General features: G+C 50.1%; 2 protein-coding genes across 2 annotated transcripts in view; both read left to right on the top strand.

The window, feature by feature from the left end:
• Positions 1 to 24,302, top strand: part of LOC140389146 (uncharacterized) — a 125,537-nt gene that overhangs the window by 69,214 nt on the left and 32,021 nt on the right. The window contains exon 13 of the mRNA XM_072473304.1: positions 3,196 to 3,402. Within this exon, the coding sequence (XP_072329405.1) occupies positions 3,196 to 3,402 (207 nt within the window). The remainder of the gene's footprint in view (positions 1 to 3,195; positions 3,403 to 24,302) is intronic.
• LOC140390426 (zinc-binding protein A33-like) lies at positions 3,368 to 15,758 on the top strand. Its single transcript, XM_072475568.1, has 6 exons — positions 3,368 to 3,927; positions 4,018 to 4,113; positions 4,207 to 4,459; positions 6,682 to 6,700; positions 10,074 to 10,189; positions 14,678 to 15,758. The coding sequence occupies exons 1-6, from the start codon at positions 3,520 to 3,522 to the stop codon at positions 15,250 to 15,252; spliced, it is 1,467 nt and encodes a 488-aa protein (XP_072331669.1). The 5' UTR covers positions 3,368 to 3,519; the 3' UTR covers positions 15,253 to 15,758.

Raw genomic sequence — 24,302 nt, 5'->3', positions numbered from 1 at the left:
CTGGGTGGTGGAGGGGGGGTTACAGGTGTAGGACGGGGGTTAGTGCCAGGGGCACAGGGCTGATTTCTCACCCAGGCTGCCCTGAGCAGGATATGCAGTTTTTAACGGCACTGCTGGCCAGTCCTGGAGGTGGGGCCCACGGTGCTTATGACCCACCTGTGCCCAGACACGGTGGACGGCAGCCTTCTTCTCCCCCCCCCCCCCCCCAAGGTACAGGGTGTCCCACCTCTCCTCCACAGCGCCCAGCATGGTCTTCAGGTCCGCTCATCGGGTTGCCATCTTGTTGGCTGGGATGTGTGTGTGTGTGGGGGGGGGGGGTGAGGGGGGGGCAGTTGAGGGTGCGGGATGGTGAAGTGCTAACTGCACCAGCACCCACTGCCCCGCCCTGCCCACATCCCAGCACCCACTGCCCACCCTACACCACATCCCAGCACCCACTGCCCCGCCCTGCCCACATCCCAGCATCCACTGCCCACCCTACACCACATCCCAGCACCCACTGCCCCGCCCAGACTACATCCCAGCACCCACTGCCCCGCCCTGCCCACATCCCACTGCCCACCCTACACCACATCCCAGCACCCACTGTCCCGCCCAGACCACATCCCTGCACCTATACTGCCCCATACAGTTTGCCAGCCTCTCGAATGTCAATGCCGACCCCAGCAAAACGGACGCCATTTTTCATTGGATTCACTTGAGTTCCACATGCCGTCGGTGTTAGCCCATTACGGTTCATGAATTTGCTCCGGGACTGGCGCCAACGTTGTTTTTGCAGAAGTCCATCAATTCAGTCCCAACATCAACACTTAGTATCCCAAATGGAGAATCCCACCCTCTACGTTTTGGTTCTGCCCTAAGTTGGTTAAGTCCTGGGCTTCCTTCTTCCAAACAATGTCGGAGATTCTGGAGGTGAGAGTAGAGCCATGCACCATGGTGGTGATCAGAGATTCTGGGGGTGAGAGTAGAGCCGTGCCCCATGGTGGTGATCAGAGATTCTGGGGGTGAGAGTAGAGCCGTGCCCCATATGATGATCGGAGATTCTGGGGGTGAGTAGAGCCATGCACCATGGTGGTGATCAGAGATTCTGGGGGTGAGAGTAGAGCCGTGCCCCATGGTGGTGATCGGAGATTCTGGGGGTGAGAGTAGAGCCGTGCCCCATGGTGGTGATCGGAGATTCTGGGGGTTAGAGTAGAGCCATGCACCATGGTGGTGATCAGAGATTCTGGGGGTGAGAGTAGAGCCGTGCCCATGGTGGTGATTGGAGATTCTGGGGGTGAGAGTAGAGCCATGCACCATGGTGGTGATCAGAGATTCTGGGGGTGAGAGTAGAGCCGTGCCCATGGTGGTGATTGGAGATTCTGGAGGTGTGAGTAGAGCCGTGCCCCATGGTGGTGATCGGAGATTCTGGGGGTTAGAGTAGAGCCGTGCCCCATGGTGGTGATCGGAGATTCTGGGGTGAGAGTAGAGCCGTGCTCCATGGCGGTGATCGGAGATTCTGGGGTGAGAGTAGAGCCATGCCCCATGGTGGTGATCGGAGATTCTGGGGGTTAGAGTAGAGCCGTGCCCCATGGTGGTGATCGGATATTCTGGGGGTGAGAGTAGAGCCATGCCCCATGGTGGTGATCGGAGATTCTGGGGGTGAGAGTAGAGCCATGCCCCATGGTGGTGATCGGAGATTCTGGGGGTGAGAGTAGAGCCGTGCCCCATGATGGTAATCGGAGATTCTGGGGGTGAGTAGAGCCATGCCCCATGGTGGTGATCGGAGATTCTGGGGTGAGAGTAGAACCGTGCCCCATGGTGGTAATCGGAGATTCTGGGTGTTAGTGTTAAGCCGTGCCCCATGGTGGTGATCGGAGATTCTGGGGGTTAGAGTAGAGCCGTGCCCCAAGTTGGTGATCGGAGATTTGGGGGTGAGTAGAGCCATGCCCCATGGTGGTGATTGGAGATTCTGGAGGTGTGAGTAGAGCCGTGCCCATGGTGGTGATCGGAGATTCTGGGGGTGAGAGTAGAGCCATGCCCCATGGTGGTAATCGGAGATTCTGGGGGTGAGAGTAGAGCCATGCCCCATGGTGGTGATCGGAGATTCTGGGGGTTAGAGTAGAGCCGTGCCCCAAGTTGGTGATCGGAGATTTGGGGGTGAGTAGAGCCATGCCCCATGGTGGTGATCGGAGATTCTGGGGTGAGAGTAGAACCGTGCCCCATGGTGGTGATCGGAGATTCTGGGGTGAGAGTAGAACCGTGCCCCATGGTGGTAATCGGAGATTCTGGGCGTTAGAGTAGAGCCGTGCCCATGGAGGTGGTCGGAGGTTCTGGGGGTTATAGTAGAGCCATGCCCCATGGTGGTGATCGGAGATTTTGGGGGTGATAGTAGAGCCGTGCCCCATATGATGATCGGAGATTCTGGGGGTGAGTAGAGCCATGCCCCATGTTGGTGATCGGAGATTCTGGGTTTGAGAGTAGAGCTGTGCCCCATGGTGGTGATTGGAGATTCTGGGGGTGAGAGTAGAGCCGTGCCCCATGGTGGTGATCACTGGAGTGTCGGACTTGCCGGGGGTGCAGGGGGGGGAAGAAGGCTGTGACGTCTCGGCCTTCGCCTCTCTGATAGCCTGGAGGTGGGTTTTGCTCGGGTGGAGGGCATCAGTGCCACCTACAGCTGAGGCATGGCTGGGTGACTTGGCAGAGTTGCTGCAGTTGGAAAACAATCAGTCCTCCATTAGAGAATGGAATTAGGGGTTCTACCTGAGCTGGGTGCCGTTCATTAGAGAATGGAAGTAGGGGGTCTACCTGAGCTGGGTGCCGTTCATTACCTTCAATGAGCTGGTCGGAGGAGGGGGGAGGGGGTGTTGGATACATAAGGAAAGGTGGGGCTGGGGAGTGGGATAGTTTTATAACAAATGTTTACATTTGTTGGTCCTTTCTGAATGTTGTAAAATTGACAATTTATTGACCAAAAATATTTGTAAAAAGAAAGTCTGCCGAATATTGGAGGAGAGATTCCACTTCAAATCTTCCTTCATCAATTGATGTTTCCCTGTGTCAGAGTCCCGTGAGGGATCCATAAATATATATATAAATCCGCGTTTATCTTTCTAAAAATCAAATTTCACAGGTTGAACCCTCCAAATATCTTCCCTGTACCTGTTGTGTGTAATAGCTTCTTGGCTTTTATGATATTTTTTGCTTTAATGTCAGCCGCTGAAAACATTCACACGAATCAGTTTCTGGATCTGGATCTCACACCGAGTTTCGAGAGGGTTTATAATCGGCAGCGAGTTCAGATTGGAGAAGAGTGCAATGGAATCTCCATCTCCGCCGCCTCCCCCATTGCACAACCCGCCCCCGAAAGAGTTCAATCATTCCGCTCCGTTACCCTTCAGACGGCACTTTCTTGTCTCTTCGGTGAGAAAGTCACGAGAACGGAAACCTGTGGGTAATTGGGAAATCACTGACCTGGGTGTGTCTGACAGGACGATCGAAACTGAAAGCGGGTTGATTCAGGAAGTGCTGAGTGTGAATATGGCTTCCAGACAACAAGCAGAGAGTTGGATTGAGGAGACAATTTGCCCCATTTGTCTTGAGTTCTTCACTGATCCGGTAACACTGGATTGTGGACACAATTTCTGCCGCTCCTGTATCTCCCAGTGTTGGGAAAAGGAGAAATTCTCCTGCCCGGAATGTAGAGAGGAGTTTCCGGAAAGAAACCTCAGGATTAATCGGCCCTTAGCGAGTCTGGCCGAGAAAGCTCGAAAATTAAAGCTGAATCCGAAAAAGAAGGAAAGTAAAGTTCACTGTGAGGAACATCAGGAAGAACTGAAGCTGTTTTGTGAAACTGACAAGAAATTGATCTGTTACACTTGTGTGACTGCGGAGCAACACAGAGGGCACCACTTCCTGCCGATTAAAGAAGCTGCTGAAATCTACAAGGTAAAAGGGAAAATATTTTATCAGCTAATTATTTTATTGCAATGTGGAGTTCCAAAAAAATTCTTCCATATTGTTTTCTTCCAATCCCAGAATCAGCTGAAATCTTCCTTAGATTCTCTCACATTGAAGAAATCGGCGGTTCTAGAAACGGAACTGAAACAGAAAGGGAAGATTTCTGAAGTTAGGGTAAGGTCTCCCTGTGCTGATATTCTGGGATCTCGGTTAGTTTTGTTCCCTTTATCGCGCGACATTAATTATGTTTCACATTTCATTTGGTAGAAACAGTCAAATAATCTGCAGTCCCACATCACATCCGAGTTCAGTAAAATGCACCAGATTCTCACTGAGAAAGAGCAGCGTTTACTCAGAGATCTCCGGGAAGAAGAGGAGAGGATTCTAGAACCAATGGAGAAAAACCTCCGAGAGATTCAGGAGAATTTAAATTCTATTGAGGAGAAACTCTCCAAGTTGCAGAAACAGATGGAGCAAAAAGACGAGCTGATATTTCTGAAGGTGAGGGAATATATTGCGGGTCAGTTCAGTGAAACTTCACAGTCACAAAGTAACTGATGATAATTGTGAAATTAATATAGAATTTACTTTAAAAAGCAGGAAAGAACTAAAGTGACTTTATGTCAATTTCTGGAATGTTCTGTTTTGACACTGAACTAACCGCCTCCACACTGTCTGCAGAATCTCAGGAATACCGGAAATTCCCATACATGAGTTGTCCCAAACTGGACACTTGATTGGAATTATCAATTACTACTTTGGTGTAATTTTATCCTGGAATTGACATTGTAATTCAGCTTGATTTCCATGTTGAGTGTGTGGGCGTGTCCAATCCGGTGGGTTTCAGACTCGCTGAGCTGGATTCTCCCTTTCAGGGACATGGCGCGGGATTCTCCGGAGCCGGACGTTGATATCGTAAACGACGATTGGGCGGAGAATCCCTTTTTCTGACCTAATCAGGGGGGCGCCTGTCTTCGGCTCCTCCGCCCCCTCAAAAACGGCGTCAATGGGTATTACGCCGCAGGCCGTTGGGACGGCCTCTGGACGTTACCTGAAGGCTGTCCCCTGATGCTCCGGCCCCGAAGGGCCGACTTCCCAATGCTGTGGATTACTTGTGGTCTGATGCTTCATCAACCTTGTGTGGCGGCTGCGGACTGTGTCCAGCGGCACCACAGCGGTTCCACTGGGTGGGGAGCGATTCCACTGGCCGGGGTGGCTTCGGCAGCTGGGGGGACTGGTGGGGGATAGTCAGGGGGTGGCGAGGGGGGTTACAGGGAGACATTATCGGGCAGGCCGGATCGGCACATGGTCGGCACCATGTCGCACGGCACGACCGCTGCATGTGCAGCCACGAACCCAGCAATTCTCCACCCGTATCTGCAGGCAAAGTCGGGGGTTTTACCCGGCATCGCTGCTCGCTCCTCACCAGGCCCGGAATCGGTGAGGGTTTGGCGCCGATTTTGGCGTCGTAAAATGCCATAATTTCCACGCCGATGTCGGCACTTAGCCGCAATCTTGGAGAATCCAGCCCAAAGTGCTGATGCCAGGAGAGAATCCCTGAACTCCCACAAAATTGCCTCTGATCCCGGACCAATTCATCAACTGTTAATGGGCTTGCACTGGGACCACGCGGAACAGGAGCGATTCCAATGAAAAATGCTGTTTGATTCGCCGGGGGCAGAATTTAGACTCGAGAGGCTGACAAGCTGCAGCCACAAATTAGCACTCCACTCCTCACATACACTCCTCCCAGCCAACTAGATGCCAGCATGGAGAACGGCGCCTGCAGGTCTGCAGACCCTGTTGGACTCTGTGGAGGAGAGGCGGGCTACCCTGTACCACGCCGGCAGTGTGCACACTCCCCTCCCTGGCACTGGCACCACATGTCAGCACCCATATCAGCCTCCATAGCTGGGTGCCTTGGCCACGAAGGCCACCAGCTGCCACCACTTGTGCTGCAGGCATCCGACGGCCTGACACAGCGCGCTTTCTGTCCCCCTCACCCACGACAGGGGGAAGCGCCCCACAACCGCCGGGAGAGAGAAGAACGGAGGGGACCGCCGGACCTGCGGCACCTCACCGCAGTGGAGCACCAGGCACTGGACCTGGTTGATAGGCCCGGTGAGAGGACAGTCTCTGAGGCAGAGGTCGGCATTGGGCGAGCAAGTGAGCCCTTGCTGAGTTGCAAGTCCCCATGGCACATGTCACAACCCACTCGCCAGTTCCTCACCACCACCCACCACACAAACCTGCGATCCAAATCATGCGTCATGTCTTGGGTCTTGCAGGATCACCCGGTGATGAGGCGGGCCCTTATGGTGACCCCGACCTCCACCTCGAGCTGATACCCGCGACGAGGAGGACATGGGCACAGAAGAGAGCTCCAAAACCACAGCTCAAGACACCCCAGAGCACCAGTCCGGGGATGACACTGACTTCCCGTTACAGCATCTCCAAGACCCTCCACCATCCCAGAGACACTTGCCTCGGTTGGGCACAATAGGGAAGATGCTCCTGGGGCACTATCTGTTGCACACCACACAGCTGCTCCAGTACATCAGAGGGAGGGGCAGTCAGTCGAAGGGCGCCCTGAGCCCAGGGACTAGCTGCCGTCCAGATGGGTTTCAGGCTTCTGGAAAGGGCAGTACCATCGATGCTGGAGGTGCAGACACAGAGCCAGGGACGACATTAGGGGGTGTCAGCGACCATCTAGCGTCTGCAGGTCCACTTGGAGGAGTCCAGCCACCTGCAGGGGCAGGAGGTGGTGCCGACCATGCATGCCACCAGGCCAACAGGGGCGACATCCACAGTGAAGGCCTTGGGGTGAAGGTATTGGCCATGGGTCAGGATGTCCAAGGCCTGGGGCACTCTGTGCGGGTGGTGGCTGAGGCACAGGACAGAGCGGGCCTGTCACAGCCAGCCATGTACATGAGCCACCTGGACATTGCAGTGACACTCGAGAGCTTGGCCCATTCACAGCGGGTCACAGCTGAGGGTGTCGGTGACATTGTCCATGCGCTGGCCAACCTGAGCCAGTCTCGGAGGGAGGTGGCACAGTCCCAGAGGGAGATGGCACAGTCACTGGCTGATGTGGCACAGTCTCAGAGGGAGATGGCACAGTCACTGGCTGATGTGGCACAGTCTCAGAGGGAGATGGAACAGTCACTGGATGATGTGGCACAGTCCCAGAAGGAGGTGACCCACTCACTGAGCTCCATGGCCGTGAGCATTGAGACTGTGGTCGAGACAGGAGTGGGTCTCCAGGACTGGCAGATGGTGGGGGAGCCTCAGGGGTTGGCTCCGGTCCACCCCCCATCCCCCATCCCTGAATAGCCCAGGAGCCATCCGGCACCCGGAAGGGAGGAGGAGGCAGAGGCAATGGAGCCCGTGCCGGTGACTCCCGCAGGAGTTGTGTCGGATCACCTCAGCATCTCGGACTCCACCCCCCCCCCCACCCTGTCTTTTCTCCCCCCCCCCCCCCCCCTCCTACCCCCCCCCCCCAGCCTTGCCGCATCCGGTGGGCAGAAGTGGGTGGCACCATGCCACTTGGGACACCTCAGCGACTGCTGGGCCAATCCAGGCCTGGTCGCTGAAGAGGATTGTCACCAAAGGGGACCATGTCACAGGGCGGGAACTGCAGCAGGCCTCCTCCACTCCTTATGGGGGTGCGAGATGTGGCACAGGGAGGGTGGACATCGGAGAGGTGGTCGGCCGGAGGGTGGGGGTGGGAAGTGGTTATCGTGCTGCTGGTCAGCGACCCCTAGTCGGTGAATCCGGAAGCAATTGGTGTGTCGTGTGCATGCCGGTCCTGGCCCAAACATTGTATGGCCTCCTGTGCCTGCCCAGGCCCCACGTCCTGCCCACCTCGCCCTCCCCTGCATCAACCTCACCTGACGAGGCCTGGCATTCATCCTCCTCTTCCAGCACGTGATCGTCTGCTACGTGATGTTGTGAAGGACACCACAGGCTACCACGATGTGCGAGACCCTCCTAGCGCCATAATGGACGGCTCCTCCAGAACGGTCCAGGCACCTGAACCCACCTTCAGGATTCTAAAGCACCACTCCCCTGGTCATTGCATGGGTACCGTTGTACTGGGTCTCCTGTGTGGGTCTGTGGCCTCCCCTGGTCACCCCTCTGGGCCTGGCAGGCACCACCCCCCCCCCCCCCCCCTCCCACCCCCCTCCCTCACAGCCAGCCCTGTCAGTGCAGGACTGGCAGCCCATGGTCGCGCCTTTGCCTGTCATACCTCTCTCTCCCTCAACAGCCACGGCGCCTGTTCCCCGATTTTTAAAACCACAAGGGAAACTCGCCGTCGCTAATTCCTCCCAGCGGAGGCGGAGCATCGTGGAGGCCCCGGTGAATACTGGGTCAAGCCTGCGAATGATATTCCAACTGAGTTTATGGCAAGTGCATTTCAGACCGTAATAATGCTGCGTGGCATTCTGTCAGGCAACCGGTGCAAGCCACAATTCTTGTTTCACCTGCTATTCTCCACCCAATCGCTTTTCCCGAATGCAGCGTCGGCCAACATAGAATCCCAGCCACTGTCTCTGTGAGCGGGATTGATGTTGAGTTCCAGTATCTGACACAAAGGTCATCTGAATATCATCAATTCTACAGCACAGGGGGAAACAATTCTCTCCATTTTGTCTGTGCCCGGTCAGTGAAAGCTCCCCAGTTAGTTCCACTGTCCCGGCTCTTTACCCTGATCGGGGGCAATTGTACCCAACACAAATATATCTCCAAATCCCTTCTGAAGATTACCAATGAATCTGTTTTCTCCACAATTTCAGCCAGCACTTCCAGATCATTAAATTTCACTGGCAAAATAAATTTCCCTCCTTGCAATTATCTTGAATATTTGTGAACTCAGTCCTCCAGATATCTCTGTCCTTGTATTCCCTTAAAATTGTAGTATTTAGTTTATTTTGGTTTCCCTCATTCTTCCTTTCAAAATGCATCAGTTCATGCGTCCGTGTGAAATCAGATCAGCCCAGTGTCTGTTCATTTCACCATCCTATCTCCTCCTGAAATCTGTTACTATCATCCTCATTGTTTGTGATTTATTTATTTCAGATGGGAGTTTCTCGGAAGAGAAGGTAGGACATGCTCTTTACTCAAATTCTGCAGAGTTTGATATTTAACAATAACTCAGAATTGGGTTATTTTGGATTTTAGTGAATTTCTCTCCTGCTTACAGTTCCACAATTATATTTTAAAAGGTTCATTATTTGGATGACAATGATTCCCAGATGAGTGTTTTCATTGTCAAAACAAATTTTAAGACCGTGATTAATAACTGCTCCCAATATTGTATTAATTGACACGGTGACTTGTAAATAGCACAACCATGACCCGCAGTCCTGGTTTACAGGCTGCAAACTGCCTGTGAGATAGTGTCCTTCCCACTGACCCTGAGAGAGACACACGGTCCATGTTCCCAGGTGTGAGTCATTCAAACACCTGCACAGCTCCTGAAGGGCTCAAGAAAGGAGAACCGCGTTCTATTTTTATACTATAATACAACCTTGTTCTGTCCCGATAACAACACAACAAGAACAATTTGTATTTATGTAGCACATTTAACATTTTACAAATCCCAAGGTGTTGAATAGGAGCGTAAGAACTTTGGGGGAAAAAACTGAGACAGATCACAACAAGAGATATTAACACCGATCCTGGAGCAAGTTTTTAAGAGCTTGTCTTAAAGGAGAAGCTGGGAGGGGAAGATTTTAGGGAGGAATTTCCAGAGTTTAGCAATCCGACATCTGAAGGCCCAGCCACCAATAGCTGAGTGACTGAAATCAAAGATAGTCAAGCGGCCAGAATTAGAGCAGCTCAGTCTCAGAGGATTGTGTGTATCTTCTGAGTGTGTGCAATGTCTTGGTAATTAATCTGTTATCCGATGATGAATCTTTTTCTGGACATGGGTGTTTGCATTCTCTGCTCCTGCATTTCCAAGTTCTCTTTTGCTCCTTTATCAAACTGAAATTATCATTTTACTTTCACACTTGGGTGAAAAGTGCTGATATTTGGGAATGTTGGGACAGCTGGATCATTCAAATAGTTTCTTACATAAATTAAAATTTCTAACAAGGAATGATTAATGACGAGCTGCTTATTATTTACAGAATGAGTGATGTCGATCCGTCACTTTCAGTATCTGATACCACCCTACTCATTGGAAAGTTCAACGGTCCTTTACAGTACACAACATGGAGAGAAATGCTAAACTTCATTAACCCAGGTAAAACTCTGATATTAATTTTTCATGATTATAAATCCACCTGCGAATGGACAAATGGGTCTCCAAATTCCCAGATTAGATTTTCATATTTCCCGTTGTTAATCCCTGGAGCCTCCCTATTCTCATGTGTTTCTTTCTGCGGGTTCCTCTGGGAATGTGTTTAAAACCATCAGCACCATGTGTCAAAGAAGCGAAGAGGTCTGTATAACCGGAGGAATAGAGCACCAATCTCTAAATGGGAAATCAAATTCTTGAGGAAACTGGACTTTCGGAATTCTGCAAAACCATTTATCAACGTTGTTATGACACCCTGGACTGGTGGGTGGTCAATTCCAGCCCCACTTGACCCGTAGTCACAACACAATTTAAATAACCAACAATTCTTAGAAAGATACCTGAATTCTTTGGCCCTTGGCTTTCCAATTATTACAGTTACCAAGTTAGTAAATTTAAACACAATTACTTTTAACCACTTTGAGTGCCTACACCCTCAACACACACCACAAGACAAACGCAAGAGGGGTGAAACTAATAAGGGGAAAAAGAGTCTTTGTTTCAGATGGTTGTCTTTCAGCCGATTTTCCTTCAAAGTAAGCTTTCAGGTCCAGGTTTCTGTATTCAACCTGGAATGGTTTTCGCTGTTGACTCATTCAGGTCTCTGCAGTTTCAGAAATACATCAACTCACGGCCTTTCTGGAGAGCAAGAGAGAAGAAGAGCAGGTCCTTCCCCTGAGTATCCAGGATTCAAACTGAGCTCCTTGAGGCTCTGAAAATCACCACCTGTTACCGGGCAAATTACGGCCTTTTGACCAATTTATTGACCACAACCAATCAATCGAACCACGTCCCACCCCATCTCTCGGGTGCCGAGAAGTCTGGGTCTTGCTGTCCAAAGCTAACAACACCATATATTGTATTGCAACTTCTTGAATTCTTCCTTCTCTTTTCTGCTTGACTTAACGATATATGCCCGTTAAGCATCCACTGATCAAAAATGATAATGGCAAATATAAAGAAAGGGGAAATAAGGGAATCATCAGGAAGGATCCTTAAAGTGTATCATCAGGAATATCTAGCGACTTTGAAGAGAATGAGTTCAAAGGCAGCTAATATGTGAGGTGGAATTAGACTCCTTAATCGTGAGGATGTGAGTCTGCACTGGAAAAGGGAGGATGCCAGGGGATCCTATCAGAGTATTCAAGTTTCAATAGTCTGGAAAATGGGGTTGAAGTCACATTCTGATCAGCCATGTTCCTATTGAATTGTGGACAGGTTCACGAAAACAAATGGCCTACCAATGTCCTAATTTGTGTGTTCTTGTGCTCCCCTTTTGTGATTAATGTACCAGTTCCCCTGTACTCCAGCATTCTGAAATTTCTCTCCAATTAAGTAATATTCTACTCTTCAAAGGATGATGCAAAGTGTCTGCAGTTAAGTATGTGAGAAAAAATTGGCAGCTGGGGATTAATGCCTATCTATTCCCCTTACAATTGAATCCCCGATAACTATTGCATTCCCACAGTTTTTACTCCTCCCCACTGCAGCAGAACCAACCGTGGTGCAACGAATTTGGCTGTTGCTGCTTTCCCCTGAGAGGTGATTCCCCTCAACACTATCCAAAACAGTATATCTGTTTTGCAGGGGAATGGCCACTGGAGAATCCTGCACTGCCTGCCTCGCTCTCTTGCTCTGCCTGGTGGTCACCCATTCCCTCCCTGTGGAGTCTGAGCCTGCAGTGTGACCACCTCCCTATACATGCTATCCATGTTTTTGGTGTGTTCCTTCATAGTTTTCCTGTTAATTGGTGTTTACCTATTGTTTTTGATGTAGACGTTAGATAGTATTGACTGCTTTGTTGACCATTGAATCACATAATTCTTCTGTTTGTTTCAAACTAAGGAATCTTCTGACTTTATGATCTCACTAGATTGACCACTGCTGTCTGATGGCGCTGAAGACCCGGGTTTAATCCCGGCCCCGGGTCACTGTTCCTGTGGAGTTTGCATATTCTCCCCGTGACTGCATTGGTCTCACCCCCACAAAATGGTGTGCAGGGTAGGTGAATTGGCCATGCTAAATTGCCCCTTAATTGAAAAAGAGAATTGGGTACTCTGAATTAAATTTTAAAATCTTACTGGATTGACTTACAAAAATAATTAATGTTTCTTAGCTTAATCATAGCCAAATTTGGGGGTTATTGTTCAGGACTATGATGAAGTTGGGGTCTGATCTGGCATTGTGCCAAGAGAAACTGCAGAACTCTACCGTGGGCAGCACGGTAGCATTGTGGATAGCACAAATGCTTCACAGCTCCAGGGTCCCAGGTTCGATTCCGGCTTGTGTCACTGTCTGTGCGGAGTCTGCACATCCTCCCCGTGTGTGCGTGGGTTTCCTCCGGGTGCTCCGGTTTCCTCCCACAGTCCAAAGGTGTGCGGGTTAGGTGGATTGGCCATGATAAATTGTCCTTCGTGTCCAAAATTGCTCTTAGTGTTGGGTGGGGTTACTGGGTTATTGGGATAGGGTGGAGGTGTGGACCTTGGGTAGGGTGCTCTTTCCAAGAGCCGGTGCAGACTCGATGGGCTGAATGGCCTCCTTCTGCACTGTAAATTCTATGATTCTATCGTACAGAGGGATCTGGGTGACCTGGCACCACAATCTCAAAACAGTCCCCAGATGCAGCAAGTGATCAGGAAAGTAAATGAGATGTTGTTTATTGCAATAAAATATAAAAATATACAATTGTTGCTGCAGCAATCCCGGGCCTTAATGCGGTCACATCTGGAGTATTCTGTACCATTTTGGTCTCCTTACTGAATAAATTATATAATTACATTAGAAGCAGTTCAGAGAAGGTTCAGTCGCCTGATTCCTGGGGTGAAGGGGTTATCTTATGATGAAAAGTTGAGCAGGTTGGGCCGATACCCATTGGGGTTTAGGAGATTGAGAGGTGATCTTATTGAAACATATAAAACACTGAGGTGACTTGAGAGGGTGGATGCTGAGAGGATGTTTCCCTTGTGGAGGAGTCGAGCATGAAGGGACAGTTTAAAATGAGGGATCTGACATTTGAGACTGAGATGAGGAGAATTTGTTTGCTGTCAGAGGGTTGTTAGTGTTTGGGATTCTCTTCCCCAGTGAGCAGTGGTGACTGGGTCAGGAAATATATTCCATCAGATCAGCCATGATCTGACTGAATGGTGGGGCAGGCTCGAGGGGCCAAGGTGGAGGAGCAGAAAGAGCAGGATATCAGTGAGAGTGTAAGGGTAAGGCTGAATGTCCTCCTCTTGCTCCTAATTTTTATGATCTAGCAATGTAATTTTTATCTGGTATCTTACAGGCTCGGATATTGTACAACCTGTGCAGTGACATCGAAACGCTGCTCAGCAGATATATCACTTCTCACCCGCTCTCTCTCTCCAGCTCTTTCTCTCCTTCACTCTGTTCCCTCTCCCTCCCTCCACAACCTTGTCTTTCCCCATCTGCTCTCCTTCTCAAAATCTGTCTCTATCACTCTCTCCCTACTGTCTTGCTATCTTACTGTGTCCACTCCTGTCCCACCCTCTCTTCCTGACTCACAGCGTTCCTTCTTCTCCCCCTTCCCTCCACCTGCACTTTCTCTCTCTCTCTCTCTCTCTCTCTCTCCCCTTTTCCTTTGACTATTATTATCCCCACATCCTTTCTCTCTGTTAACATCCGCTCTCCTTACCTCTGCCACTCCCACAATCTCTCTCTCCCTGCCATGCACTCACATTCTCCCCTCTGCTCAATCTAACATCTTTCCCTCCTACTCTCTATCTCCTTCCCCCCCTCCCACCCTCTCTGTCAGCCCCTTCCATTGTCTCTTCCACCTACCCATACACTCTTCATCATTCCGCTATACCTCTCCCGCAACCCTCCCGTCCTGCCGCTCTCTCCCTTCCCCCTCTCGCATTTTCCTCCTCTGCCCCTTCACTTTCTTTCTCATCCCATCTGGCTCATTTTCTCTCCCCACTCTCTCTCTTACCCTCCCATATTCCCTACAACCCTCCAACTGTTGTGAACCTTCCGCCTCTTTCTCTTTCACACTTCAATTTTTGCATTCACCCTTCTGCTCTCTCTGTCTCTTCCCCTCACTCTCCCTTCTACCATTCTCTACTCCTCCACCTCGCTCTCCTACACTCCCTGTCATCTTCTTGCTCTTTCTATCGCATTTTTTCTTTCTCGACCCTCTCCCAATCTCACTGTAACCCGGCTCCCACACTCAAACCCTCCAGCTTTCCGTCACCCACTTCTGCCTCACTTTCACTCCATTCACCCACTCCCTCTCTCCTTTCCTGCTCTCTCCCTTCACCCACTCCCTGGCTCTGCTGCTCTGATCTCGCTCCGCTGAACCTCACCCCTTCCCGTCAATATCCTCCTCCTCATCTACCCCTTGTGCTCTATCTACCCCTCTCTCTCTTTTCCCCACCCCTCTCTCTAAATCACTGTGTTATTTTAACTTTCCCCCAGCTCCAGCCTCTCTGACTGTGGATCTGAACACAGCGAATCCCCAGCTCATCCTGTCTGAGGACCGGACCAGTGTGAGACTCGGAAGCTCCATATTCTTCCATTATCAGGCAATGTTCCAGATGCTCCCTGACACCCCGGAGAGGTTTGATTCCTGGCCCTGTGTCCTGGGATCAGAGGGATTCACATCAGGGAGACATTACTGGGAGGTGGGGGTGGTGGAGAAGACAGAGTGGTGGCTGGGAGTGGCCCGAGAGTCTGTGACCAGGAAAGGGGGAATCTCCCTGATCCCTGAGTCTGGATTCTGGATTTTGGGGCTGGGGCCCGGATTTGGTTATTCTGCCGCCACCTCCCCCTCACCGACCCCCCTCACCCCGAGTGTGAATCCCGGGAAGATCGGGGTTTTCCTGGACTATGAGGGGGGACAGGTGTCATTTTACAATGTGGACAACATGTCCCATCTCCACACTTTCACCCACACTTTCACTGAGAGAATCTTTCCCATCTTCAATCCAGGACGGAATATTGACGGGAAAAACTCGGCCCCGCTGACAATCTGCGGGATTAAAGATCACTAACAGATCCATCCCATAATTTCACACCATCTCCCTGCCTCCTGCCAGCTGTAAACTGCTGGGTGTGGGTCTCAGTCACAGGGGGTGCGGATGGTTCCAATGGTTCCTGAGCTCAGGGTGATTCCAGCTGAGTGACAATAATGTTTTGGAGATTTTATTTTTTGTTTCCTTACTCGGTGAGGAGCAACAAGCCCGCGGTAACTTTTCCAGTGACTCCTGGAAAATAGATTAAAATCCCCAAGATAATGGAGAATAATCAAAGCGCAGAGACGATGGAGAATGAAAACACAGACAGAAATAAACTCGGGGCGGGATTCTCCACTCCCACGCCAAAATGGCCGCGCCGTCATGAACGCCGTCGAGGTTCACGACGGCGCGGAATGGCCCCGGTCCCGACCGATTCAGGCCCTGACAATGGCCCAGTATCGGGGCCGCGTCATCTACACGCGCGAGGCCTTGTCGCCCGCGTAAAAGCGGCGCCGCATAACGGACGTCATCCGCGCATGCGTGGTTGCCGTCCTGTCCAAATCCGCCCCGCAAGAAGATGGGGGACGGATCTTGCGGGGCCGCGGAAGGAAGGAGGTCCTCCTTTAGAGAGGACGGCCCGACGATCGGTGGGCACTGATCGCGGGCCACCCCACATTCCAGGTGAAGCCCGGTGCAGGATCCCCCCTCTTTTCCCCCCCCCACAGGCCGCCCACCCAGCGTTCACGCACCGCCCACGACTGCAGCGACCAGGTGTGGACGGCGCCTGGGGGAACCCGCCGTTTTGGCCTGGCCGCTCGGCCCACCCGGGCCTCAGAATAGCGGGGGTGCCGGAGAATCGCCATTTGGGTGTCTCCGGCGATTCTCTGGCCTGCGGCCCGCGAAACCCGACCAGGCTGTTCCCGCCACTTGGGAGAATCGCGGGAGGGCATCAGACCGGCGTCCCCGGAAATTTTGGCGGCCCAGGCAATTCTCCCAACCAGCGTGGGAGTGGAGAATCGCGCCCAGGGTCTCCGAGACTCCAGTTGGGAAATTGAACGTTAAGAGGGGCAGGGAAGAGGAACTAGGGTGAGATTGATCACCAATGGCAAGGAAAGGAGAAAGGAGAAAATCCAAGAGCAGGAAAATTAAATAATACCCAGGGAAGTACAAAGGAAACTTCAAAATTAAAAAGAAGCAAAACCAATAGGGAACAGGCAGGAGAATCAGAAACACTCACAAACCAGGGGTTGGAAATGAACAAAACATTCGACAGTCTGGAGTGTTTAAAGGTGTGGGGAGAGAAACCAGGTTCACATTCCGGGTATAAACCCTGTATGGGAACTGGGAACTGAAGATCAGCAAGGACCTCTGTAGGGCTGGGGGGGAAGGAGGAGGGAGAGAGAAGAAACAAATAGAAGCTCAGTTACAGAGAGGAACTTACTGGGTAGAATGAGCTGTGAACTGCAGGAAGCCGGTGACCTTGCTGCCTGTAATGTTGCTCCACAGGCGGAAGGTGGCGATAGATCACCGTGTTTGAGATGAATCAGTTCAGTGATTCTGAAACTAGAGTCGGGGAGTCTTTCCAGGGGGTTCAAAACGGGCGGGATACTCCACTCCCACGCCGAAGTGGCCGCGCCGTCGTGAACGCCGTCGAGATTCACGACGGCGCGGAACGGCCCCGGTCCCGACCGATTCAGGCCCTGACAATGGGCCAGTATCGGGGCCGCGTCATCTACCCGCGCCAGGCCTTAACGGCCGTGTAAAAGCGGCGCCGCATAGATGATGTGGCCGGCACCGCATAACGGCCAACCCGCGCATGCGTGGTTGCCGTCCTGTCCAAATCCGCCCCGCAAGAAGATGGGGGACGGATCTTGCGGGGCCGCGGAAGGAAGGAGGTTCTCCTTCAGAGAGGACGGCCCGACAATCGGTGGGCACCGATCGCGGGCCACCCCACATTCCAGGTAAAGCCCGGTGCAGAATCCCCCCTCACCCCCCCCACAGGCCGCCCCCTCCAGCGTTCACGCACCGCCCACGACTGTAGCGACCAGGTGTGGGCGGCGCCGGGGGGAACCCGCCGTTTTGGCCTGGCCGCTCGGCCCATCCGGGCCTCAGAATAGCGGGGGTGCCGGAGAATCGCCATTTTGGGTATCTCGGCGATTCTCCGGCCTGCGGCCCGCGAAACACAACCGGCCCGTTCCCGCCGCTTGGGAGAATCGCGGGAGGGCGTCGGACCAGTGTCCCCGGAAATTTCGGCGGCCCAGGCGATTCTCCCAACCGGCGTGGGAGTGGAGAATCGCGCCCGTGGGCTTTATTCAACCAAATGGGAACAAAGTCCCATAGCGAGTGCATTTTGCCGCGTGTTTCCCGGCGCTCGCAATGCCGGGAAACGCATGGCTGATCAACACGACTGTAAAAGGGGCCTCAACGGGAACGCACATAGCCCCACTTTGTAATCGTCATAAATCTGTGAGTTTCAAACTCACACTGTGTTTTAATACGATAACTTCCTTGTATGATTAAAAAACACTGACCAACCGGACTGGATTATACACAGATCTGTAAATATTGTCCAGAATGTCATGTTCCAGTTGGTGCTCTGTAATAAAATTGGGAGTTTTTATTTTGCATCAAAACAGGACGCTGCCTTGAGACAGTTTCCAGCTGTAAATGATGTGACACTGCTGTGAATGCTGATTTGTCAGTCTGTCTGTATTAAACATGATGTGTGAACTGATGGGGTTTGTCTGACATTAACAGACAATGTTTAGCCAGATGAAAAGCAGCTCAGTTGTTGCATGTTGAATGTTATCAGGCTGCATCACGGCCTGGTATGGCAACTGCCCAGCGATAGACACAAGAAATTTCACAGAGTCGTGAACACAGCCCAGTTCATCACAGGAACCAGCCTCCCATCCATTGATTCCATTTACACCTTCCGCTGCCTGGGGAAAACGAGCGGCATAATCAAAGACCCCTCCCATCCGGCTTGCTCACTATTCCAACTTCTTCCATCGGGCAGGAGATACAAAAGTCTGTGAATATGCACAGACTCAAAAATAGCTTCGGCCTTGCTGTTACCAGGGGCTGATCTCATTAACACTACACCCCTTGATCCGGTGCCGGTGTTTATGTATTTCCCTGTTACTATTTTATTTTGTTTTATTTTCATGTACTTAATGATCTGTTGAGCTGCTCACAGAAAAATACTTTCATTGTACCTCGGTACACATGACCATAAACAAAATCCAATCCAATAGTGGAGTCGCAGTTATCATTTATCTCTGGTTTGTCTGCTCTTTCTCATCACTGTCCACATCAGAGAAATAATCCTGAAATCACTATGTAATTACCTGTTTTATTAACCTGAGGAAGAAGCAGCACTCCGAAAGCTAGTGACATCGAAACAAACCTGTTGGACTTTAACCTGGTGTTGTAAGACTTCGTACTGTGCTCACCCCAGTCCAACGCCGGCATCTCCACATCATGACTGTTTTATTAAAACATTATTAATATTCTGTAAATGGAAGCTGTTCACATTCTGGATATTATTGACACTGGGGGCTCCATGATTACATTTTAAACTGATTCTTTAAACGAGACAAAACAATCTGAGAACCACTGGAATAGAAACAGTTTTTCTCAAAGTTGACACAGTTCATCATTAAATCCAAGAAGCAGAAACTCAACATGTTGTTTGTGATGTCACTGAGTCAGGGAGGCGGGTTTCCGGGGAATCAGGAAGCGGATTGGCCAGGCCCTGTCACCCAGAGTGAGGGAGGCGGGTTTCATGGGCACTGGGGAAGCCGATTGGTTGCTGTTCCTGTCACTCAGAATGAGGGCTGCGGGTGCCCAGGCGCTGGGGCAGGTGATTGGTTGGAGCACCTATCACTCAGTAAGTGAGGCGGGTTTGTGCGGCTTGGAGAAGCGGATTGGTCGTATGTCCTGTTACTAGAGTGAGGGATGATGTGGACATGCCGGCGTTGGGCTGGGGTGAGCATAGTAAGAAGTTTTACAACACCAGGTTAAAGTCCAACAGGTTTGTTTCGATGTCACTAGCTTTTGGAGCGCTGCTCCTTCACCTGAGGAAGGAGCAGTGCTCCGAAAGCTAGTGACATCGAAACAAACCTGTTGGACTTTAACCTGGTGTTGTAAAACTTCTTAGTGAGGGAGGCGGGTTTCCGTGTAATGCGGAATTGCATTGGTCAAAGTGCCACTCACAATGAAGGCTCGGGGCAAGAGTGGTTACTGGGAGATCAGATTGGGAGGCGACAATGGGAGAAGGAGGAATTGTCCACCCGGTAACAGGCCCAGGTAAGAGGGGCTTCCTTTTCATTGAGGGTGTGTGGGGGTGGGGAAGGGGGAATGTCTTTCTCACAAGTCCTGAATCTTAAAGAACACATTCTTTAGGAGTTTTCACTGCCCTGAACTGTACAGAATATTCCCGGAATCCCGACAGTGCATAGATTTCATAGAATTTACAGTGCAGAAGGAGACCATTCGGCCCATCGAGTGTGCACCGGCCCTTGGAAAGAGCACTGCACTTAAGCTCCGCCTACACCCTATCTCAGTAACCTCGTAACTCCACCTAACCTTTATGGACACTAAGGGTAATTTATCATGGCCAATCTACCTAACTTGCACATCTTTGGAATGTGGGAGGAAACCGGAGCACCCGGAGGAAACCCACGCAGACACGGGTGAACGTGCAGACTCCGCACAGTCTCCCAGCGGGGAATCGAACCTGGGACCCTGGAATTGTGAAGCAACTGTTCTAACCACAGTGCTAACCACTATGCTAACCACTGTGCTACCATGCTGCCCTTGTGTCAGAACAATTCCGTGTATTTTCCAATCATTGAGTTTGAGGCAAAATTCTCCTTTAAAAGAAATTAAGAAACACAATGGACAGAATTGGACTACAAAAGTTGGTTAAAATTATTCGCTGTTGTGTCTTGTTCCATCTCCACTAAAGCACGGTAGAGGGCAGCAAGGTAGCACAAACGGATAGCACTGTGGCTTCACAGCGCCAGGGTCCCCAGTTCGATTCCCCGCTGAGTCACTGCGTCGCTGTCTGTGCGGAGTCTAAACGTTCTCCCCGTGTCTGCGTGGGTTTCCTCCGGGTGCTCCGGTTTCCTCCCACAGTCCAAAGATGTGCAGGTTAGGTGGATTGGCTATGCAAAATTGCCCTTAGTGTCCAAAATGTTTAGGAGGGGTTATTGGGTTACGGGGATAGGGTGGAAGTGAGGGCTTATTGTGGGTCGGTGCAGACTTGATGGGCTAAATGGCCTCCTTCTGCACTGTATGTCCTATGTTCATAAAGGCTCAATGTCTGTGACATGAAATGGATTGATTGCAACTCAAAAACCTAAGTTTGATTTATCCTGATGTACTACAGTTAGCCTCAGTTTCCCTAGTTTAGGAATGGGAAGCCAGGATCCCCACTCCTAATAATGATTCAGGGTCTTGCTGTCAAGTGCACTGTTATGGACTTAAGGTGTTCATAAAGAGCATCCCGCCTCCCCTGGCGCGAACTTTGCAGCCAGCACACCACCCTGTCTGCACAGAAGCCCAAACCCCCAATTGTAGCTTCTTTCTACTAGCCAGCAATTCTGGTGTCTGATTGATCGAGCATTGACTGTCCACCTTTAAGATGGTGTCCACCAACCTCTGCCTTAAAGGAGATAACCTCCCCTCTAATGGCCAGGTTCCGTCCGTCCCATAACATAGAGGGGTAAATCTCTTCACTCCCATTAAAGCTCAAATATTCCTCGATGACAGGGAAAACAGAGAGGTGTGATCAATGGCTTTTTTAAGTTTGGAGGAAGGTTTTTAGTGGATCTGTGTTGGGACCCTTGTTCTTTCTGATATATGTTAATGACCAAGACTCCAGTGTCTCTCGCTTGATTTCATCATTTAGAGATGACACAAAGATTTGAATCATTGCCGACTGTGATGAAGATAGTCTTGAACTTAAAAATTGACATATTGGATTGGTGACAAATTAAGTTCAATTCAGAGAAGTGTGAAGTGATTCATTTTGTTAAGAATATAGAGAGATAGTCTAAACTAAAGGGAGAAACTGTAAATGAGGTGTAGGAACAGAGGGTCCTTGGTGTCCATGTATGTAAGTAATTGAAGCTGTTTGGAAGAGCAGGAATGAAATGATTTTGGAATCAAAGTTCTAAACTGGGGGCAGTCAGCTTTAATAAGATCAGAAATGATTTGTTCAGAGTGGTCTTGGACTGGACAAGTTTAGATTAATCTGTGACTGAACAGTGGGACACATTGAAGAAGGATATAGGGAGAGTGCCGGGCCAGCATGTTCCAATAAAGAAAAAGGGTGGAACCAACAAATCCAGTGAACCTTGGATCTCGAGGGATGTAGGCCTTGTGTAAAAAGAAAAAGGGAGGCTTATGGCAGATAGCGAAGGCTCCGAACAGCAGAAGCCCACAAGGCGTATAGAATGTGCATGTGGGAACTTTATAGGAGAGAGAATATGAAAGGACAGTGGCAAGTAAAATTAAGGAAAATCCTTAGCTGCTTTACAAGTCCATTAAGGGTAAAAGGGAAAGAATAGGGCCCATTAAGGATCAGATTGGTAATTTGTGTGTGGAGCAGGAGGACATAGGTAGGGTTCTAAATGAATACTTTGTGTCAGTGTTCACTAGTGAGAGGTACGGTGTGGGTACAGAAATCAGATAGAACGACTGTGATAAAATTTAAGAAGTTGACTGGATTCTGAGTGGTCTCGCAGGCTTATAAATTGGCAAATCTCCAGAGCCAGATGAAATGTATCCCAGACTGTTGAGTGAGGCAATCATTTTCAATTCAGCTCTGGCACCAGGAGAGGTGCCAGAGAACTGGAGGATAGTCAATGTGGTACCATTATTCAACAAGGGATAAACCAGGAAACTACAGGCCAGCCAGTCTAACATATTGGATGTAATTCTGAGACAGAATTAATCTGTATTTGGAGAGGTAGGAATTAATCGAGAAAGTCAGCATGGTTTTGTAAAGGGAAGGTCATGTCTGACCAACTTGACTGAATTTTTTGAAGAGGGCAATACATTTGACATGGAGTAATCGACTTGGAGTTCAGCAAGGACTTTGATAAGATTCCACATAGGAGACTGATACCGAAGGTAAGAACCCAGGGGATCCAAGGAAATTTGCCAAATTTCATCCAAAATTGGCTGAGTGGCAGGAAGCAGAGGATGATGGGCGAGGGGTATTTTTCTGACTGGAATCCTGTGTCAAGTAGGGTCCCGAAGGGATCAGTTTTGGGGCCCTTGCTGTTTGCGGTTTTCATATAGATTTAGACTTGAATGTAGGAGGGTTGATCGATAAGTTTGCAGATGATCTGAAAATTAGTGGGGCAGTAATTAGTGAGAAGGATAGCCTTAGATTACAGGAGGATAGAGATGGACTGGTAAGATGGGCAGATCAGTGGCAAATAGAGTTCAATCCAGATAAGTGTGAGGTGATGCACTTGGACAGGACAAACAAGGCAATGGAATACAGGATAAATGGCAGGTGAGGAAGTACTGAGGATCAGAGGGCCCTTGGTGTGCATGTACACCGGTTTCTTAAGGTAGGAGGGCAGGTGGATACAGTGGTTAAGAAGGCATATGGTATATTTCCCTTTATCAGGCAAAGTTTAGAGTTTAATAGGCAGGGAGGCTATGCTGGAACTGTATAAAACGTTGATTAGGCCACAGTTAGAGTATTGTGTGCAGTTCTGGAATCACATTGCAGAAGGAATGTGATCGCACTGGAAAGGGTGCAGAGGAGATTTCCCAGCCTGTTGCCTGGGCTGGAGAGTTTTAGCTATGAAGAGAGATTGCACAGACTGGGGTTGTTTTCCTTGGAATGGAGGGGACTGAGGGGGAACGTAATTGAGATGTATAAAATTCTGAAGGGGATGGGTGGAGTGCACAGGAAGCACCTTTTTCCCTTCATTGAGGGATCAATGACCAGGGGGCATAGCTTTAAGGTAATTGGCAGAAGGTTCAGAGGGGATGTGAGGAAAACCTTTCCACCCAGAGGCTGGTGCGAGTCTGGAACTCACGGCCTGACAACATGGTGGAGGCAGAGACCAATAACATTTACAAAGTATTTAGATGTGCAGTTGTGATGCCAACAGCAATGTCGACACAAGGAGAACACTCGGGACCCTGTTAACCGTGTTCACGTCAGCGGTGAGCTGCTAACGGAGCCTCTTGAAGTTGTAGCTTATAAAATTCAGCAGTGATCGACTGTGGGAGAGGACAGACTGTCTTCCCTGGTCATCCTGTCTGTCGAAAATGATGTGACTCCAGTATTTTGGTGAACAAGGTTTTATTTTTATCATTATCATTATTTATTAGTTCAGTGTTTACTGTTTTGATTATTTGCCACTGAGCTGCAATGTTATTCTTATTCTTTATAATTTAGATAATAAACTTCTGAGATTAGTTTAATTTCTGAAACTGTCACTAAAGATTCCTACAAACAACTCAAAGGGCATCAAAATACATATTTCTCCTGAAAGAGCATAAGAACAGCAGCGGGAGGTATTTAACCCCCGAACCTGTTCTGTCTTTCAGTGAGACATTGGCTGAGCTATGATCTAACTCCAGATACTCGCCTTTCCCATTAACCTTTGCTTGACAAACATCTCTCTGTCTCAGATTTGAAACTCAATTCGATCCAGCATCAGTTGCCATCTGGGGAAGGGAGTTGCAGACTTCTACCACCCTCTTTAACTTGAAGTATTTCCTCACTTCACTCCTGAGAGGTCTGGCTCTCATTTCCTGAATAATTCCCATCATGTATTACTTTGTCATTTACTCCTTCCGGCTCCTCCAGTACCTTTTGTCATTTATCTTCAATGTGCACAGACCTGTCTTCAGGTAACTAACTCCATCATCATTCCCACACTCATCACTACCCACAGCCAGAATCCCCCTGCACCTTCCCAACTCCATCTTTATCCTAACCCCGTTCTCTGGGACCTGAACTACCACCTTCTCCATGACTGGGTCTCTTGATTTAATGGAATTATAGGACAGGCTCAAGGGGCTGAATGGCCTCCTCCTGTTCCTGT

This window comes from Scyliorhinus torazame, chromosome 14 (assembly GCF_047496885.1).
Source record: "Scyliorhinus torazame isolate Kashiwa2021f chromosome 14, sScyTor2.1, whole genome shotgun sequence".
NCBI classification, from domain to species: domain Eukaryota; kingdom Metazoa; phylum Chordata; class Chondrichthyes; order Carcharhiniformes; family Scyliorhinidae; genus Scyliorhinus; species Scyliorhinus torazame.
This window is presented reverse-complemented; position numbering and strand designations above follow the sequence as displayed.

Bases quoted from the DNA above. Each gene is read 5' to 3' on its own strand.
- LOC140390426 (XM_072475568.1), top strand. From the start codon at position 3,520: ATGGCTTCCAGACAACAAGCAGAGAGTTGGATTGAGGAGACAATTTGC. The intron at 4,114-4,206 runs GTAAGGTCTCCC...TTCATTTGGTAG, and splicing joins GGAAGATTTCTGAAGTTAGG to AAACAGTCAAATAATCTGCA. The intron at 10,190-14,677 runs GTAAAACTCTGA...ACTTTCCCCCAG, and splicing joins GCTAAACTTCATTAACCCAG to CTCCAGCCTCTCTGACTGTG.